The sequence below is a fragment of the Eurytemora carolleeae genome, unplaced genomic scaffold (assembly GCF_000591075.1).
Source record: "Eurytemora carolleeae unplaced genomic scaffold, Eaff_2.0 scaffold1018, whole genome shotgun sequence".
Lineage (NCBI taxonomy): Eukaryota > Metazoa > Arthropoda > Copepoda > Calanoida > Temoridae > Eurytemora > Eurytemora carolleeae.
The window spans coordinates 36,277-57,363 of NW_019396933.1; the positions used below are offsets into that span (position 1 = coordinate 36,277).

Consider the following 21,087-nt stretch of genomic DNA (forward strand, 5'->3'; position numbering starts at 1 on the left):
ATTATTATTATTATTATTATTATTATTATTATTATTATCATTATTATTACTATTATTTTTATCATTATCATTATCAATATTATTATTATTATTATTCTATTTTAATATTTAAAATAAATTACCTATAAATGACACTTTTCTCACTGACACATATTTAGCAATAAGAGCCCCAGCAAGCACTGAAAGAAAATTAATAAATAAAATTGGGCAGTAAGGAAGATATCGTGTTTTTCTATATTCGAAAGTGTTCAATTTTGGCAATTCATTTCAATGTCTCTGTCGTTTGAATCCTCAGGTCCTTGTTGAAGAAAACCCTCAATTGGAAAAGGACTGAGGACTGAGTTTTTGCCACAAACTCTGGGTTTCAAGTTTCTATATCATTACAACCCAATCTCGTAGACCTTTAATATTTCTTATTATGAAATATGACCAAATAATACTTCTATTTATCTATGATAAAATAATTTATTTAAAGAGATTTGTTTGTCTCCAGGACATACTCGGGTTGTAAGGATAAAATTCTCGGAATTTTTCTATTTCGAAAGTTTGGTGTTGCGGGTTTTTATTGATCTACCAGGGGTTGTAATCTGGCAGCACATGCATCCGTCCACGCTTCATTCATACTGAGAAGAGGGATGACTAGAATCCCTATATTTTTGTTACCTGATGGTTCAAACCTATGATATTTCAAACTTAGATTATTTGATCTTTGAAATACCTCAGGTCTCTGACATTGGTTTGCAAAGTACTAAATCCTTTTTAAAAAATCAATATCTGTACCTGCCCCTCCAGTGCAGAAAAAGTGTCCTTAACAGCCTCCAACAATACCTGCGCCTCCAGTTCAGATAAAGTGTCATAAACAGCCTCCAACAATACCTGCGCCTCCAGTTCAATCAGATAAAGTGTTCTAAACAACCTCCAACAATACCTGCGCCTCCAGTGCAGATAAAGTGTCCTAAACAGCCTCCAACAATACCTGCCCCTCCAGTGCAGATAAAATGTTATAAACAGCCTCCAACAATACCTGCCCCTCCAGTGCAGATAAAGTGTCCTAAACAGCCTCCAACAATACCTGCCCCTCCATTGCAGATAAAATTTTATAAACAGCCTCCAACAATACCTGCGCCTCCAGTTCAGATAAAGTGTCCTAAACAGCCTCCAACAATACCTGCGCCTCCAGTTCAATCAGATAAAGTGTCCTAAACAGCCTCCAACAATACCTGCGCCTCCTTTTCAATCAGATAAAGTGTTCTAAACAGCCTCCAACAATACCTGCCCCTCCAGTGCAGATAAAGTGTCCTAAACAGCCTCCAACAATACCTGCCCCTCCAGTACAGATAAAGTGTCCTAAACAGCCTCCAACAATAACTCCTCCGACATCATTAATTCCGACCAGTACAATGGTAGCCAACTGCAACAACAACAACATCAAGTAAGTAACAACAACAACATCAACATGTTCCCAATTTACTTTGCAACGTGCGTGAAGGCATTTTTACGGGATTGTTAAATTACTTTAGCAAGTTTGTAAAATTAGATTTTGTAGTTTTAAAAGCATGAATTTTAAAATTGTATTGACTATAAGACTATAAAAAGACTATAATTTTAATATTGTATGAAACTTTTTTTAAAACTAAAGTGTAAACTTTGACGGTAAAAAACGTGTTTTTTTTTGGACAAAAAATGACATTTTTTTTAAAGATAATTAAATTATTTTGTTCAATATATTTGCCTGTGATCTGTCTCCCCATTCTGCAATGAAGGTCATCGTGAAGGTATTTATGAACAATTTGAAAACCTAAATAATTAAAATGAACTTTGTTGCCTGTACACTGAACACTGAAATAGATTACTACATTCTTCAAAAACTCATTTTTTCAGGTCCATATTAAAACCAGACCTTTATCATTAAATCCCTCGGTGGTTTAAAGGTATTGAGTCTTTGCCACAAACTCAAATTTTGAAGTCCTAATATCCCGGCAACATGATGGTGTAAAATTTTAATAGTTTCATAGTTGAAATACCTAAGATCTCAACATTTGGTTGGTTGCAAAAATAAAGGGATTAGAAACACGATTCACGATACATTATTATCATATACGCAAATTAGAAACACGATTCACGATGCATTATTATCATATACGCAAATTTTAATGAAATTTGACTTTTGCCCAAAAGTCTGATTCTCTATTCCATATATCTTTGCAACCCAATGTCGTAGAACATAGATTAGGAGAGGAAAAAATATAATGAAGATAAGGAAAGTTATATTTCATTATAGATCCTCAAATTATAAGTCCCCACAGTGGATATCGAAATCAAGCGATCATGATTATGAGTTTTCTCGACAAAAGTTCCCATGGCTCTGAAGAGTTCCCATGGCTCTAAAGAGTTCCCATGGCTCTGAAGAGTTCCCATGGCTCTAAAGAGTTCCCATGGCTCTGAAGAACGTATCCCTGAAAATATATGGATTTATATTTTCAGAATAGAGAAACAAGTATTCACATTAAAAGGACTGTAAGCGTAATTTCAAGTGATCCTCTATGCAAACATTGCAATGTCCGATTCACAAGGCACTCATGAAGGGAGTGACCAGCTATGTAAGGTAGTTGAACTGAGTATGCAGTATTGTGAAAAACATGTTCCTATACATGATGTCTGTAGTTTATTGTAGAACTTTTTTACATTTTATGTCGTCGTTATTTAATAATTTAAAAAACTAATTCTAAAAACGTAAGAGTTTTGAACGTCGAATTTACGCTCAAACTCAGGATTTACAGATCTTTAAAATGTTTAATATGCTTCAAATGAATCCGAAAGAAATTTTCCACAACACTGCAAACTCAGGTCTTCTACCTTACATAGCCGGTCACTCCCTTTAACAGCTTTGACAGGTTTCAAGGGTACCGTTGTAAATCGGGAAATGCTATTTTTTAGTGGAGGGTCACTTGAACTTCAGCTTACAGTCTCTTTAAACTTGAAATTCAGAAATACAGTCTCTTTAAACCATTGAAATTCAGCTTACAGTCTCTTTAAACTTGAAATTAAGCTTACAGTCCCTTAAAACTGTGGATACAAAACCTGGAGGCATTTCTTTCCGAACCAAGAATTCTCTTTACATGTTCTAAACATAAACTTGTGTATATTGAAAAGATAAAATATTTCCTTGTATTTTATTCTAATTGAATTACCTGTCTATCAAACCATCAATAAATCCAGTTTTTCCCTAAAAATAAGATGTCAGAGCTGATACAATGGAACAGAGTGTAGAATACGAGAAGTCGGGCTCAGGGCGCCAAGAAATAATATCAATAAGTGAACAAATTTTAACTGATAAATTACAGGGACCGTTCACTTATTTGGGTAATTTCATGGTAAACTAATTAGGCTATTAGCTATTAATTTTTAATTTAATTTTTAAAGATATCTATGACAGGAGAAAAAGCCGATATATCGTTTAGAATTCCAGCGGAAAGGTATGATACCTTTGCATAGACACAATATTTAAACGTTTTTTTTTTCAGTAACAACAGCCCAATAAACTCTAAAATTATTTCTAAAATAAAAAATACAAACTTTTGCATTAGAAATAGCAAGAAAATTACGTTTTTCGTGTTCAAACATGATTCAACAAATTAACACATTTATACAAAGACGACTTTCTCTCTCAGACAAACTGGTTCCTAGATTTTAACTCTTTAATAAATCACTGGGATTTCTGGTGAAGTATCAAACGTATCAAACCGTCAAATGTTTAAAATAATTTATATATTTTGAAAATAGACAATTTTAGAATAATTTTGAAAAAAAATTAAGATATCTGCAATTACCCATAATTACTACAATTTAATTTGATATTTGAAAAGTTTAAAAAATCCATGACTTTGACAAAAAGTGTCAAATAGTGTAATTACAAAGGTATCATACCTTTGCGCTGGAATTCTGAATGATAAATCGGCTTTTTCTCAGGCCACAGTTGTCTTTGAAAAGTAAGACTAATACCAATGAATAGCTAATAGGCTATTTAGGTTACCCCCAAATTACCCAAATAAGTGAACGGTCCCTTTAAAGAAAAGTTGAGATCTTGATTTTTTTTATCTTACTGCTCTTGGAGGTTGAGTTTCTTCAGTCTGCTCCGGTCTGTTACTCAAGTTTTCTATTCTGGTTTCATTAAACGCTTCTTGTGTCTGCTCCGGTCTGTTATTCAAGTTTTCAATTCTGGTTTCATTATATGCCTCTTCAAAGTCTGCAATTAGGACAACTTAAAAAGTTTTGTCAAAGAGATAAATAAAAACATTCAATGGCAATCTAAAAAATTCTAAATTCTCCTTAAACTTATTTTGATTATTTACCTGCTTCCTGTCTTATGCCATCTGCATGCCTGTGCTCATTGTATCCAAGCTCTGTATCTAAATCGACAAATCCTGGATTGCTAATACCTTCCCCACGTGTAACACCCGTTGTGACAACATGCAGAGTAGAGTTCTCCGCTAGCTCAGTAGGCCGTTGTGTTGCTTGTGGTTGCCATGAGCTCATTGAGTTCCGTAAGCCAAATATAAATGCTGTTAATTCAGCAGTTGTTGATCTGAGAAGATCTTTTATCTCCTGAGCGGTAGAAACTGCTTCAGAAATTGCATTCCTTGTTGTTATTTGCCAATATGCAAAATCCCACAAGTGCAGTCCTGATGTACTTTCCAGGGACTGTCTTCGATTTGCAGTTCTTGTACTTCCAGCTATAGAAATTACCAAAGTTTAGAGAAATAGATATTAATAGCTAGGATGAAATTTAATGAATTCAGAGAGGTCGCTGATTATCTACCACCTTGAATCACCAGTTCAAAGTTAAAGATCCATAAAGATTTGAATCAAGGATTTAGGATTTGAAATGTCGATAATTCAGTGATCTCTCCAATTATTTTCATATTTCTTACCATCATTGTTTCTTCTTCCAGCTAGTTCATCTTCAACTTCTCTTCGTGTTTCCTCCTGCTCATTATCATCCATATGCCAGGCCTCCCACAGCATCTTGAACCCGAACAGGAACATAATGGCGGTACACCCATAGTAAGTAACCTCCCTATATTCAAGTTGGTGTTAATTCATTCATTGATGAAATCATTATTATTTAGATTCACCTTGGTATAAATGTTGTCACTACCCAACCCAGAAGTCCAGATAAGACTGTCATGAGGAAAAGTGCTGAAGTAGCACCAATAAACACAATCAGTTTATTGTTCCTCATCGCTAGAATGGCAGCAATGAAGAACGTCTTGTCCCCAATTTCAGAAACAAGGATAATTGAGATAGATTCCCCTAAAATTAAGGAATTAGCAATGCATGAACTTTGTAAGAATGAAAAATGGGTCTTCTAAGGTTGATCTTACCAAATCCATGAAGAAATCCACTTTCAAGAGTATCATTGCTAAAATAGGTCTCGTTTTCTAAAACAATTTAATTAATTTAAGTTGATTAAGATTATGGGATATAATAAAAAAGATACCTAGATTTGTGAAATTACTTTCATCAAATAGTTCCTCCATTGCTTTATTTATAGTGGTGAGGTTCAATTCCTCTATCTTATTAATTTCAAATTTGCCTTGAATAAACTTTTCTCCAGTATCATCTTTTTCATAATCATTGATCTCAACATTAACATTATCACTGATCTCATTAACATCTTCAGGATAAATCTGTACATCCTGCATATCAGGTTCATCGTCTGACCCTTTAATCTCTACCTGAAAGTCCTGTGAATCTTTTATCTCAGTGGTGTTTGGAAGTTCTGGAGCTTTTGCAGTTAAACCTTCTAGTTCTGGAGCTTTTGCAGTCGAACCTTCTAGTTCTGGAGCTTTTGAAGTCAAACCTTCTAAACCATTTGACTTTGAGGTGGTAGAATCATTCATGAAAGCTGGTGCAATTGACATGATATCATATGTGTTGCTTTGAATTATTCCATTTAATATACCAGAACTGTTTCTGGTGCTGTTTTGAAGTACTTTGGACAGAATACCAGAACTATTGCTGGTGATGCTGGTTTGAAGTTCTTTAGTCAGAATATCAGAAACATTATCGGCATCAGTAAGCAGTAATTTTTTTAGATCACCAGAAGTATAATTGCCGTTAAGATCTTCTTCGGTGAGGAAGTCTTCCTCCAGATCATCTGAATAGCTACTGCTGCTGCCAAAGGTAAAGTTCCAAGGTGATATCAAGGTATTGACTAAAATAATCAACTACTTCAATTGAAAACAGGTTTATGAAATAATATTATATTAATTATTGTTATAAAATTATTCTTACTTAGATTTTCAATTGACAAAAAAAATAATTATTGACCTGAAACAGAGTTTACAGGGTTGGTTAACTGCAGTCCAATCTGAAGAATTATCAGAAAAAGATAGTTTTTCAATCTAGTCCCCATTTTACCTGGACAAATGTTTTGTTTTAGGTTACAGGTACAGGTACAGGTACAGGTACAGGTACAGGTACAGGTATAGATACAGGTACAGGTACAGGTACAGGTACAGGTACAGGTACAGGTACAGGTACAGGTACATGTACAGGTACAGGTACAGGTACAGGTACAGGTACAGGTACAGGTACAGGTACAGGTACAGGTACAGGTACAGGTACAGGTACAGGTACAGGTTCAGGCACAGGTACAAATTTCAAGATTTTTAAAAGTATCTAACTATGCTGCACTGAGATATCCCTAGTCCAACAATGGAACTGACTGAGTTTTTGTCACACATTCAAATTTTCTAATCTTTGCAACCTGATGGTTTAATATTTCAAACTATTTGATCTAAAAGAATTCATAGTTTGAAGTAAGAAAGGTATCCGACAGGTTACGAAGATAATCTGTAGAAAATCAGAGTTTTTGGAAAACAAAACTCAGTTCCTTTATTCCTACAGTATACACCTTATGGCTTATATTTGGCTTTAAAAATAAATTTAAAAAGATAAAATAGATCTAACTAATTCTTTGTAACTGTTATCTCCCATTGTTTAATCATAATAAAGCACTTCGATTATATACATTTGTATAAACAGGGTGTCCCACGAAACATGACAGTTAGTGAATGGTTTAAAATGTCTTCTTCCATAATTGTTGTTTGATACTAAAGAGAACAATGAAAAATATTGTATGGGAGTCATCTTACAGTAAAATTGAGTTCAAAGTAAAATATATTTGAGTAAATGTATTTAAGTAAAAGATTTTTTAAACAAAATAAACAACAAAAAGTCTTCAATATCTAATACAGTAGATAGATAGATAGATAGATAGATATTTATAATTAAGGTACATAAATTTTACATGGATATATTCTTTAAAGGGACGGTAAAGGAAAAATGAAAGGGTGTATAGGATGAAACCTGAGAATCTCAGGCGTTGAACGATAGACATATAAGACATCTCTCTGATGTTCCTGTCTCTAGAAATTGATATAAAACTGTGTAAAAATTATACGAAAATTCATATTATACAATTTTGTATAAAAGTAGTAGGTTTAAACAGATCATATTCATCAAATATGCAACCAATCTAAAAACGATTGTATCCCACAGGAGCCCGAGAATATCAGGTTTGCTCCTATTACAATTTTTAATTTTTATTTTGCATTTTTAATAAATATAATTTTTAATATTATTACATATAGTCTGTATATTCCGCATTACGTCACCAGAACTTCATCCAATGGCAGTGCAGTATACTAATCACGTGATACAGACGGAAATCACGTGACCAGTATACTGCATTGCCATTGGCTGACATTCTGGTGACGTAATAAAGACTATACGGATTAAATGAAATAATATTATCAATTATGTCTATTAAAAACACTAAATAAAAATTGAAAATTTATAATAGGAGCAAACCCTAGATTCTCAGGCTCCTGTGGGATATAATCGTTTTTAGATTGGTTGCATATTTGATGAATATGATCTGTTTAAACCTACTACTTTTATACAAAATTGTATAATATGAATTTTCGTATAATTTTTACACAGTTTTATATCAATTTCTAGAGACAGGAACATCAGAGAGATGTCTTATATGTATCGTTCAACGCCTGAGATTCTCAGGTTTCATCCTATACCCCTTTCATTTTTCCTTTACAGTCCTTCTAAACTAACACTTTAATGACGGGTTTTGTCAAGCCAACATTGGCCGTTTTTAATGGCAAACCTGGATGTAATTGTATAATATATTTTTTAAATCATACAATTGGAGGTGTTTCGACCAATTGGTAGGGGCAAATATTAGGAAGAGAGGAGGGATTATGTAGCTCAATCAGAATCAAAAGCTTGCTCAGAACTTAGGATGGCACATTTATTTATTCAGAATACATGAATAACAGTTTGATTTTGAACATTCAAATTGCAGATACATATATGTTTTATCCGTGCATGCAATTTATTTTTTAACGAGTTTAAAGAACACGAGTTTTTTATTTCTAGTGACAATGAATTCCATATTTGTGGAAGGAACATTTTTTGGAAATTTCTAATCTTAAGCATTTTGTTCGGTTTTGATGAGACAAAGCACAAAACATATTATTAAACTATTCAGGAAGCCATTCATCTAACTATTTGTGCATAAAAATTGAACCTTTCAATTGAAGAATATCATGCAGTTTCAAAATATTTAGTTTTTCAAAAATTGGAATTGTATGTGCTTTAAAGCTTGAATTTGAAACTGCTCTTATAGCCTTTTTTTTTAATATTTTCAATATTCTTGATTTTTTATTCTTAGAAGCACCCCAACATGTTATTCCGAATTCCATGTGACTTTTAAAAAGTGTATTGAAATTTTGTAAATAGTTTTTCTTATTTTTAAAGGCAGTATATTTTTTATTTAGAGCAAAGTATGAACTAGATAACTTTTTATTAAGTTTACTAAGATGATAATCCCATGTGAGATATTCATCATGTAATCCTACAAATTCAAAAAAACTTTTCTTCACAATCTTCCCCAATTCTATTAATTCCTACTCCACCAATCCTAGCATCATGGTGTAGTTGAAGAGATGTTCATGCTTTTCTTTCTAAACATTGTGTACTTTGTTTTTTGATGTTTAATGTTTAAAGTTTATTACTTTAAACCAAAGTGCTGACTGCTGCCTTACTAATTGTTCAATATTTGATCTATCTATAAGATCAAATAGACTTACGTCTGACATAAACAATCCTGTATCATACGCAAACAGTATATTTGGAAGACATTGAAAACTATTCACCAACTTTCATGTATCGTGGGACACCCTGTATGTTAGCTGTAGCTGGCCAAACGGCTGGACTGAATGGGCTGACATTTTTTTAGGGAACCCTTGAGTACCCCGCGGGCAACATAATCTAAAAAATCCATATTATTTTTTCTTTAACATTCTAAATTATTCTTTTTTTCAAAAATCGATTTTTTTTCTTCAAAATTTGATTTTAAAAATTTCACGGGCAACGCCGGGCACGTTTATTTGGGTTTGTCCAATTCTAAAGTTTTTTTTATGAAATGTCAGATTGACCCTTCACTGAAATTTAATTAACATGATGTAAGTCGCAAATTTAAAAAAAGATTATACAGCATGTTATTCGTCTGAACTCTTATTCTATAATTAATTCAGATCACGCATTCTTTAAATCTAAGTTTGAACAGATTCAAAGTTTTAAACCTAGATTTAAAGAAAATAGAAAACAAAAAGTTGTAAAACTGTTAAAAAATAACCATTTATGAACAGTAAAATTCAAAAAATTAAAAAAGATTTTAGATTTTTTTGGAGACAAATTATATCCATATTTAATGTGAGTGTAATTAACTTTGTCATGATATGCTAAACTTTTAATATTTTTAATAAGAAACGTTTTATCCCGTTCTAAATTTTAAAATTATAACTTAATTCTTATCCTAATTCTTATATATACAGGGTGCCTAACTGTTCATTCTTCTTTAATCTGTGTGATACTTTATAGCTAAAATTAATATCAATCGATCTGAACTGTTTCATGAGCTTTCAATAATGTCCAAACTTTTAAAAATTAATAACTTTTTTTTGAGACACCCTGCATGTATATATTCCTTGCTTGTTATTATGTTTATATCCTTTAAACGTAAAAACGGCCAAAACCAATCGGACCCATTTTTTTGTGGCAACTCACGTGATCCAAGGGAATGTTTATGGCGCTGGTGGAAATGTTGTCCGAAAAAAACTAATTTAAATAGAAATATCCGCGAAAATCTTGTCTCTGGCAGAGTGCAATGAAAAATGACGACGACGACTCAGGCTGAAATAAATATTTTTATTTGTATATTGCGTTTTCTGTAGATTCCACTTTACCAAGCAAATATTTTTAAACGTTAGTATACATAAATTATTGAAGAAGACATTCTAAAAGCTATTCACAAACTGTAATGTTCCGTGGGACACAATGTATTTTTTTTAAATAAGTTCCAAACATTGGATTTACAACCAGCAAATTAGTTACCATACAACTTTAAGCTGCTCTATTGTAAAATTGTATATAGTACAGGGTTACCCTCATAGGATATGAGACTTCAGAGTCGATTATACGAAATTTTCTTGCATTTAGGGTTCCTTGTAGGCCAAAACTGGCTTATTTCTGTGCTTAATTATCTAGTAAACCATCACAATACTCAATTGAATACAGAAACCAAAAATCAAGCTTTAAATCGTCATATTTTTAAGTTTTAAGGGTCGTCTTTACAGTATCATCCTTTGTGAGTAATCCTGAATACGTGACTATTAGCTGCTATTCTGATATATGCGATATATTGACGCCCCTTAGCCCACTTTCCATCAGAGTGGGTGTTTTATGTGGTGCCCCCGTTCCATTTTAATATTGAAGTATTTTGAGTAAACTAATAAGCGCTCCGCGCTATCTGCAGACAAAGTAACCAAGACCACCCCCTCTGTCTATTTGGTCCCTCAACTCTTTCTACAACTCCTGTCTCCTACTCCTCCTATAACCATTCTGTAATCTGTAAATTAATATTTTTCAGAAATAGAAATAAAATATATTTGAAATGTCGTCTTTTCTTAAAATATTGCAAATGCTAGATTTGCCGCGTCGTATTCTCAAAGTTAACAAAACCCATTCCGAAAATTCGAAAATAAGCATTTTCCGGATTTTTTCCGAATTCATGACCAAAGCTTACAAAAAATCTGTCGTAATATCTAGACCACGAGAGGGGGGATAAATTCATAGTCGATGAGTTTAGCCAAATTGTTATCTAAATATTGAAAAATTCAAAACTTTCAAGATATGATCTAGATAAAGAGATAGTTGGCAGTATTTTCGGGGTCTGTCCTACCCTCCTATCAATTTTGTACATGACCATTTATTTTTCAGCAAATTTATTATTATTTATTTTTTTGTTATTTAGGGTTAGGTTAGGTTAAGACACTTTCTGGGCCGAGCGCTATGGCTAGTCAGGCAGGGGGGCTGGGCGTCGCAGCTAGGACAGGCTAGTGGGCCAAGCTCTGTTGTCACATGGTCAATTATATCCGTGTCTTACATTGTGCCTGAAAAAAGTCTGGTAGGTGGGAAGGTACCTAAATGCATAACTAGCACAACTTAAGATACTATTATTATTGTATATTTTATTCCAATTGATAATAAACATTGCCGAATATAAAGTGTATGTGAACCCGGCTAGATGGTATGCGGGACTGAAGTATATTCTCTAACCCCTTCTTTAAGTACAGTTAAGATATTCTTCCTGGTTTAACTTGGTTCCTGCTTCATATACACAATATTGAACTTGGTTCATACAACATATAAGATCCATGTACAAAATTGATAGGAGGGGGGGAGGGGGTCCATAAATCGTATATTAGGAAATCACCTTAAAGATCCCATTTCCTTATGTTGCTTAAATAGAAAAGCTATATTTTTCAGATTCTCAAAAGAAAAGATCATTAAGAACACTTAAAACCAACTGAACGCCCAAAGGAAAGCATATGTTTAATACTGTAAAGGTTTAAGAGGAATTCTTCATCCTAAATTCAGCAATGACAATTTGAACTTATCTAAAATGACCCGGTCTAGGAAGATTAAAGCTCCAGAAGATAATCAAAGGTAATATTTATAAATGATATTTTTGTTGGACAAAGGGGAATCAAATGCCCATTGCTCCTTTTTGATTTAGCTAGGCTCCCCTATGAAAAATGTAGAAAAAGATATAAATTTGCAGTTTAAAATTGTCGTCACAATGGAACTTTAACATTTTTGAAGTGATAATAGCATATTTATTTATCAAAACCTTTTTGTAAATATTTTATAAAAAATTTATTCTTGGAAATAAGTTTGAACCACAGACGTCAGGTTGTTAGGAAAATAAATAATTGTTGGAAGAAATAATTGATTTTTGGGTAAAAAGTATTTTAAGGGGGTTGAAAAACTTGAAATACAATATTATAGGCGAGCATGAAAATAAATTCCTATATGAATCCCCGCCCCCCTCCCCTTCAGATGTTTTTTAAATATAAAAAAACGATTTTAGTATACTTGCATGCCATGAATTTTTTTTTATAACTTTTAAAAAATGTTTTTATTTTTCTAGGAGGTCTGTCTCATCTTCTGACGAAGATGAAAGTCAAGATGGGTTTGATTTGACTGAAAGCGAACGAGGTATGAAATTAAAAACTTACATTGACGATAGTTAACTGAAATTTTGGTTTAAGGCGTAAAATATAAAAATATGACGCACAGCATAGCTTAACGTGGGGTTTCCGGGTCCGTTCTAGAGAACGATTTTTGGACCCCACCCCCCTCCTATCAATTTTGTACATGACCACTTTTTCAACAATTAGGTTAAGACACTTTCCGGGCCGAGCGTTGCGGCTAGGAGAGGCTAGGGGGTCGAGCGCTGCGTCCACGGTTTAGGTTAAATTATGACACTTTCTGGGCCGAGTGCTGCGGCTTGGACAGGCTAGGGAACCGAGCGCTGCGGCCACATGTCTTAAATTTAAGATCCATGTACAAAATTGATAGAAAGGGGTGGGGGGGTCCAAAAATCGTTCTCTAGGAAATTACCGGGGTTTCCATATCCGCATATAGATAATATGAACCATAAGCACAGAACAAACTGGCGTTTTAATTGCGGACACTTTATTATCATTGTTATCAATCGGTGAATCAAGTCCTGTGGGCCATGTTATGTGAGCTCCAGATTAGGGTACGCATCCTTTAGTCTTTTTGGGCTCATTCCTAGAATTATGATTTTTTTCCCTGAAGGTTCTTAGGAATCCTAACAGCATATTGCTTTTATCTTTTTTTCTTTTTCCCGTTTTGATTTGAATTTATTAAGATATGCAAATAATGGAAGAAAACACTGTAGATGCATCACCAAATCTGGAGGATTCACCAGAAAATTCACAATCCGTTGAATCTAATAAATCCGCAGATTTCTCGGAGGAAGACGAGTTCGTGGATTCCATCGAGGTTAAAGATCCTGCATCATATTCTCAAGTGGTGGGAGGGATTGGGCAGAGGACTCCTGAGAGGACGAGTTTGGAAGATTCAAATCTACTTGATGCAATTCTATCTTCACCAATGGTAAAAACATTGTTTTAATACCAGCATTAAAGGGACCGTTCACTTATTTGGTTAATTTCATGGTAAACTAATTAGCTTATTAGCTATTCGTTGGTATATTAGTCTTACTTCTCAAAGATATCTATGACCGGAGAAAAAGCCGATTTATCGTTTAGAATTCCAGCAGAAATTATACCTTTGCATAGACACTATTTCAATGACATCATATAGTGTCTATAGGTATCATACCTTTGCGCTTGAATTCTGAATGATAAATCGGCTTTTTCTCAGGCCACCGTTGTCCTAGAAAAGTGAAACTAATACCAATAAATACCTAATAGATTATTTAGTTTACTCTCAATATACCCTTGAAAGTAAACGGTCCCTTTTAAAAAAGTTTATTTCGACTAGAAATAAGATTTGTTATAAATAGCACAATTTCGTTAGATATCAATGTGTGTTTAAAGTGACTGTCGGAGTAAGTGTATTTGAACCCTAATTTAAAGCGTCACGCCCGATTTACAACGGTACCCTTGTTTGTACAAAGAAAAGATTTCGTCGTTTTTCTGTCTGCTGTCTGCAGCACATATCCGCATTCCGCAAGTTACTTTTTATAGATAACCACAATAGAAAATGATCACTTTTAGGTAGAAATACGGATAAATCCATCATTGTTACTCAGTGTAAGGTTTAAATGTATCCTTTGTGTATTGGTCGTGTGTCTGTCACGACTCTTTAACCCCCCCCCCCTCTAGTTTTTTTTTGCCCTAGCACTCTCATTTTTGACACTTACATCGTGAAATTTTTTGTTTTTTAATAAATAGAAATCTAAAGGATTTTTTGTTAAAATTTCTTTTTTTAATTGAAAGGGTAAGTACAGGGTGGAAAAAAAGTCCGGTCCGTGTAAAAAAAAAATAATTAAAATAGGCCATTTGACTTTTTTGTAATTAAAACTACAGATCTAAAAAATATAATTTTGAAAAGCTCTTGAAAAATGGATGTAGAAAAGTGTTTCACACTTTGATATTTGTTTTAAAGTTAAAAGAATTTTTTTTACATTTTTTTACCATTTTATTGGACTTTTTTCAACCCTCCCTAGCACCCAAACTATTAAAATTATTGGTCTAATTTTTTTTTTAATGAGCTGGCCTGAAAAATTGGGCTTTTATCATTCATTTCAACTCTATACATATTATTCATAAGGCCTTTTTCTAGGAGGGGGGGCGTCCCCCCACCTCCCAGGCTATACATAGATTTAGACCCACCAGCCTTTATAGGGTTAAATAGAGAGAACTTATGTCAACAGATTTAATTCATCTGTGTAACTATGTGCTTGTGCTTTTTTCTTAGACTTTTCAAGATAAACACATCTCTAAATATTTTTGAAGGAACCAAAATCCCAAAAGTTGAAAACTGGAGTGCCAAGTACTGCAGTAAGAATGGCTCCAGTTTTGTTAGGGCCCGCCCCCTCCTCCTCGGAGCCTGGGTCCGGGGGTCTGTTAGCCCCACCTGAGATAGAAGATGAATTCCTTCAATCCTCACCTAACCCTCCAGGTAACAAAAAGGCAGATTTTTTTCAATTCTTGAAATCAGGAGTTTATATTTTCTCTTAAAATTATCTCCCCATGAAAAGCGCTAAAGTTTAAATAAAAATTTACACCGGAAAAGGGGGTTAATTCTCGAAAATATTTATGGCCCTGTTCAATTTTATTTTTAAAGTGGTGATCTGTGTAAAGGTATGAAAGTTAAATCCGCATCATCATATATTTTATGATATACAGTATACACATATAAATTTTATAACTTAAAAATAAATTGTATCTTTCACATAGTTTTTGCTTTTCTATATTGCGTGTCTATTTGTTTGTTTGTTTGGATCCAATAAGCGTAAAACGGCTGAGCCGATCGAGGCCAACATTTTTGAGGTAACTCGCATGACCCTAGGGAAAGATTATGGATAGTCAATAGTCGATTATTTTTTAAAATTAAACCAAATTAAAAAGAGAAATCCGCGGATATTTGAGAACGATTAAAAATGGCGCCTTTCAGAGTTCAAAGCTATAATTGTTATAGAAAAAGGGACGCCTAGTAATTGAGAAGAAAGAAGAAAAAAGTGAAATAATTATTTATCACACTGTTATTTTGGTTCGTAGTGTTCTAAAGTTTTTGGACAGAAATTTTCTCTTTTTACGAGAAGGTTCAAGCCTTTTTAGATTTTATTTTGTCCCAGGCTTTAGCGATCGGAACAAAATATAATCTAAAACGGCGAGAACCTTCGAGATAAAGAAAAAAAATAAGCCCAAAAACGTTATAGCACGTCGTGCCAAAATAATAGGGTTATAGGTAATTTTATGAAACGTTTGTCTACTTGTCTTATTTCAAAGCAGAAGTCAAAATATAAAATTTCAAATAAAAAAAAAATATTTTGGAAATATCCTAGTTTTTTTGAGAATATCCGGGAACCAATCAAAACTTTTTAGCACATGCGCTTTAATGTATAGCTAATTTAACTTTATAGCACGATGATTATTTTGTAGCACGTTCATTACGAAATTCACGATGAAGTTTCATAAAAAGAATGATATGTCTATTTTTCTATTTTAAAATTATTTTATTTTTACAGCTGTTGTTTTAGAAGAAATGGAGTGTTGCGACGATGAGATGCAATGTTACCTTGAGATTATTCCTGAGCAAGGGGAGTATAAAATACAAGATTCTAGAGATGCTTCTGAGGACGAAAGGTAGTATTTCGATCAAAACAGGGTTTATACCGGTTCCAGGGTTGCACAGTTTTTGAAAAATTCCCCTCCACCAATATTCATGATTAAATTAATAAATAATAAATATAGTGTGAATTAGGTTTAACGTTTTATTTTTGCTAAAAAATCTATTTTTATGTTGTGCAAACTTGCTTCTAGTGCCTAGTCTCCATTTTATTTGGATGCAGATCCGTCATGCCAAGAAACGGATCCGGATCCGTCATGCCATGAAACGGATCCGGATCTGTCATGCCATGAAACGGATTCGGATCCGTCATGCCAAGAAAGGATACGGATCCGTCATGTCAAGAAACGGATCCGGATCCGTCATGCCAAGAAACGGATCCGGATCCGTCGTGCCAAGAAACGTATCCGGATCCGTCATTCCAAGAAATGGATCCGGATCCAAAACCGTTATTTTGTTAAATTTATGTAGTTTGATTCTTAACCATTTAATGATTAGAAATGTTTTCTCACTTAAGTTAACATTTAAAATGTGTGTTTTCAAAAACAAAATTAAGTTTCCCCGATGTTTTTTGTACATATTCCGGATTAAGTGAGCTAACTTGTGTCGGATCTAGTATTGGTTTGAGCAAAGTAAATAAAATATTTGTGTGCACTATTGATATTACTCTGCCTTTTAACTTCAGGCTTACAAACCGAATCCTAATAAAATTCACTGTCGGATATGATTCATTAGATCACAAACGACAGGGTAAGTGGTCAGTAGCTCAACCCTGGAGCTTGACGTAAAATACCTAAATAAGCCCTACAGGACATGATACTCTTACTGTAGGTTGAATGATGAAAATAATTATAATAACATTTGAAGGATGCCATCTGATACCAGTAGATCAGCTACTCCTCTACCCAACACAAATATCAGCTCAGCCACGCCCCTTCCCTTCACTCCTATAACCCATGCCACGCCCCCTGGTCCAACACCTGAGGGTAAACGAGGGCGTGGCCGACCAAAAGGAGTAAAGAATAAAATTAAAATATCTGTGAAACCTGGTGCTGGGTTTACTAAATCAGGAAATGAAGTTGATGAAGAGTTGGAGAGTTTAAACAGTAGTGCTACAAGTACACCTCGGAACCAGTCTCCAATATCACAGGTTTAAAAAAACTAGTACAGGGTGCCCCACGAAACTTGAAGGTCGTCTTTAATCTTTGAATCAAATAATTTACAGCATTTTTTTGTAAACCAAATTATAGAAGTCAAATTTTAGAGTTAATAGTCACAAAATACCCTTAGTCTTGGAATTTCCAAAATGTGGTTTGCCTTTTTTTGTGCTCTCAATATTACCGGAGGTACATGAACATTTTTTTTCCGATTTCGACAATTTTGGTTATATTTAAAAAAATTAATCTGAAAGAAATTCTTTATATCTTTAAGGTACAAAAAACAGACTACAGTTTGGAATTCTCAGAACTAGGAGAATTTTGTGGTCATTGTTTCAAGAATCATTCATGCTAAATATGTCTCAAATAAATACAAAGATCAAAGACGACTTTCAAATCGTGTTTCGTGTGACACCCCTGTACATACCAGTTCAAACCAGTACAAAATATTACCGACTATTTCAAACAAAAAGCCCTAGCATTTAAACAAGAAATCTGGATACTTTCTGTCGCCTATTATCTTTATGTGTTTTTTTTCTATTACTTGTGTTGTATTTTGTTATTAAAATTTAAAGTGATGACGATATTTTTAGATAAATTATTTATTTATAAAGGTTCCTGTATCTAAACAGTTGGAGAAAATGAAGATTCACAACAAAAGAAGAAACTCCCAGGTATTATGTGTTATATCTTCAGAGTACAGGGTGTCCCAGAAAAAGGCATTAAAAGGTTAAACAACTTTAATCAATCTTCTTTCTGGGACACCCTGTAAAAAAATTGCTTCTTTAAAAAAATCCAATGGGAACTGGGCACTGGGCAGTGGGTGTAAGTGAGGGAGTAAAAAAAAAATTTCTAGGAACCCATATATTTATGTTTCAGTACAGTTCAGTACAGTACAGTACAGTACAGTACAGTACAGTACAGTACAGTACAGTACAGTACAGTACAGTACAGTACAGTACAGTACAGATAGTACAGTACAGTACAGTACAGTACAGTACAGTACAGTACAGTACAGTACAGTACAGTACAGTACAGTACAGTACAGTACAGCCCCCATATTTATGTTTCAGTACAGTACAACATTGAAACAATTTTTTTTCGTATATATTTAATGGGAAAATATTTGGAAACAATATTTGTTCTTGAAAGTGTTGATTACAGCTAAGCACGTTGAATCAATTTTTAAACGATTTTATTTTACATTACAGGACAAAGGACGACAAGATCACGAGCCTGTTGACCTGCTCAACAGTAATAATCGTCCTAAACCACGACGACGGACGAGTAAATTTAGTGAAAGTGAGGATAGTACCGTTTCTACAGATTCCCCGCTAAATCCGCGAAATTTTAGCAAAGTTTACACCGGCGGGGTTCACAGTGTACATATAGTACAGGGAGATCAGGGAGTCCACAGTTCACAAGACACCGAGACCAATGAAATTACTTCCAGTAGGTGAGTAAAATGTTTAAAATATACAAATACATTTGCTTGGAAAGAACCATCATTTCCTTGATTTTCTATGATTGAAACTTTTGTGTGGAATACCGTTAATCTTCAACATTCTTGATCTCAATATACAATTTGGGCACTTTAAGTTTGAGAATCAATGCTTAATCTCTCAATAAGATTTATCCCTGCAGGGTGTGACCACCATGGGATTGAGGAAATGAAATAATCCTTAGGTCTGCATTAGATGAATATTTGACCTTGAGATTCATAACACAAAAGTTTCTTCTTCTGTTCTCAGTAAACTCTACTCCTACAGTCAAGGATACCGACGGACAGTAAACTCTACTCCTACAGTAAAGGATAACGACTGACAGTAAACTCTACTCCTACAGTAAAGGATAACGACTGACAGTAAACTCTACTCCTATCCTACAGTCAAGGATACCGACTGACAGTAAACTCTACTCCTACTCCTACAGTAAGGATACCGACGGACAGTAAACTCTACTCCTACAGTAAGGATACCGACGGACAGTAAACTCTACTCCTACAGTCAAGGATACCGACGGACAGTAAACTCTATTCCTACAGTCAAGGATACCGACGGACATTAAACTCTATTCCTACAGTCAAGGATACCGACGGACAGTAAACTCTACTCCTACAGTAAAGGATACCGACGGACAGTAAACTCTACTCCTACAGTCAAGGATACAGACGGACAGTAAACTCTACTCCTACAGTAAAGGATACCGACGGACAGTAAACTCTATTCCTACAGTCAAGGATACCGACGGACAGTAAACTCTACTCCTACAGTAAAGGATACCGACTGACAGTTAATTCCCATTCACTTGTTTCACTATAAAAAATATTTATGTTTTTTTATCGAAAATTTTGTTCGAATTCTACCAAATCTTAAACGTTTCACAGGACATTTTTAATACTTTTTAGCAGTGCTAAGAATCCATTTAATTTTGATGCGGATCCGGATCCTGGATCCGCACTAGAAAAAAATGGATCCTGATCCTGGGCTGGGAACTTTAGAATGTATAACCTTTAATCCCAACTATTTAAACCGAATATCCACTGTGAAAACTTTTAATTTTAGTCCTTAATCCACTCTTTTTCTCTCTCTTTGGATATCTTTACATTATTTTCTCCAATGAGAGTGCATGAATATATTTCGTAAATTGTATTGACCAATGACAGCCTTAAAAAATAAATTCTATCCATGAGAGAAATCCGCAATTTCTAACAAATCAAGAATTTGTAATTTAATCGGTGAAGAAAAATATTTAATAATACGTTTGAGATTCCTTTTTAACCAATTTTAACTAATGTAATCATAAATAAATGGGTGAGAAATTAAGTGAAGGCACTTCCAGTCAAGAAAACGAACCAATCTGGCGTTCTTAGAATCCAATTGATGATCTAAATATTTAATCTCAAGACTAAGATAATCTCGAGATTATGCTAGTCTCGAGATTAGCTAAAACAGGGGATTAAGCATGAATCCTGATATCCACCATTCCAAAGTTCTCAGCTAAATGAGAGTTAACATTTTTTTGCAGTATTTGGTCGATTTTTTGCCCCTTGAATCCGGATCCGTGGATCCGCATATTTTTGCGGATCTGGATCCAGGAAGCCAAAATCTTGCGGATCCAACGGATCCGGATCATAAGCACTGTTTTTTAGACAGGCGATAAAATTGTATTTCAAAGCATTTTTAATATTCTCAAAAAACCTGTCAAATTATCGTGCTTAGTATGTTTCGTAAGCAAATGGGTCTTAAACATGTTGTAAAATATAAGTGTTAAATTACATTTTTTATATATTTTGTAGAATGGAGATATCGAGTGAAATAACAGGATCCCCCCGGGAAGAACAACCACTTATACCCAAGAGCTATCTTCAGAAGAAGAAATTGGAAGAAAATAAAGAGAAGGAGAAGAAGGAGAAGGAAGATAAAGAAGAGGAGAAGAAACTAACCCCGGAAGAGAGAAGAAGACAGGAAGAGGAGGATAGAAGAGAGTTGGAGAAAAGATTAAAATCGTTTAAACACATCACAGAGAACTTATATTTGTTTCCGAAGAAAATCAATAAACAGTTTAGGTGAGTAGTTGGTTGGTTGGTTGGTTGGTTGGTTGGTTGGTTGGTTGGTTGCTTGCTTGCTTGGTTTGTTGGTTGGTTGCTTGGTTG

General features: G+C 34.1%; 2 protein-coding genes across 2 annotated transcripts in view; one reads left to right on the top strand and one right to left on the bottom strand.

Moving 5' to 3' along the window:
• Positions 1-6,419, bottom strand: part of LOC111710264 (uncharacterized) — a gene marked incomplete in the record, with an annotated part of 7,258 nt that extends 839 nt beyond the window's left edge. The window contains 11 exon segments of the mRNA XM_023484330.1: positions 1,321-1,411; positions 1,733-1,798; positions 3,082-3,124; positions 3,192-3,226; positions 4,104-4,246; positions 4,353-4,733; positions 4,932-5,077; positions 5,136-5,313; positions 5,385-5,441; positions 5,501-6,217; positions 6,334-6,419. Of these exon segments, the coding sequence (XP_023340098.1) occupies positions 1,321-1,411; positions 1,733-1,798; positions 3,082-3,124; positions 3,192-3,226; positions 4,104-4,246; positions 4,353-4,733; positions 4,932-5,077; positions 5,136-5,313; positions 5,385-5,441; positions 5,501-6,217; positions 6,334-6,418 (1,942 nt within the window).
• A 5,475-nt stretch (positions 6,420-11,894) lies between these two features.
• On the top strand, positions 11,895-21,004 carry LOC111710258 (inner centromere protein). Its single transcript, XM_023484326.1, has 9 exons — positions 11,895-12,093; positions 12,578-12,645; positions 13,325-13,572; positions 14,940-15,105; positions 16,187-16,292; positions 17,143-17,425; positions 18,047-18,106; positions 18,644-18,888; positions 20,731-21,004. The coding sequence occupies exons 1-9, from the start codon at positions 12,050-12,052 to the stop codon at positions 21,002-21,004; spliced, it is 1,494 nt and encodes a 497-aa protein (XP_023340094.1). The 5' UTR covers positions 11,895-12,049.
• Positions 21,005-21,087: the final 83 nt, after the last annotated feature.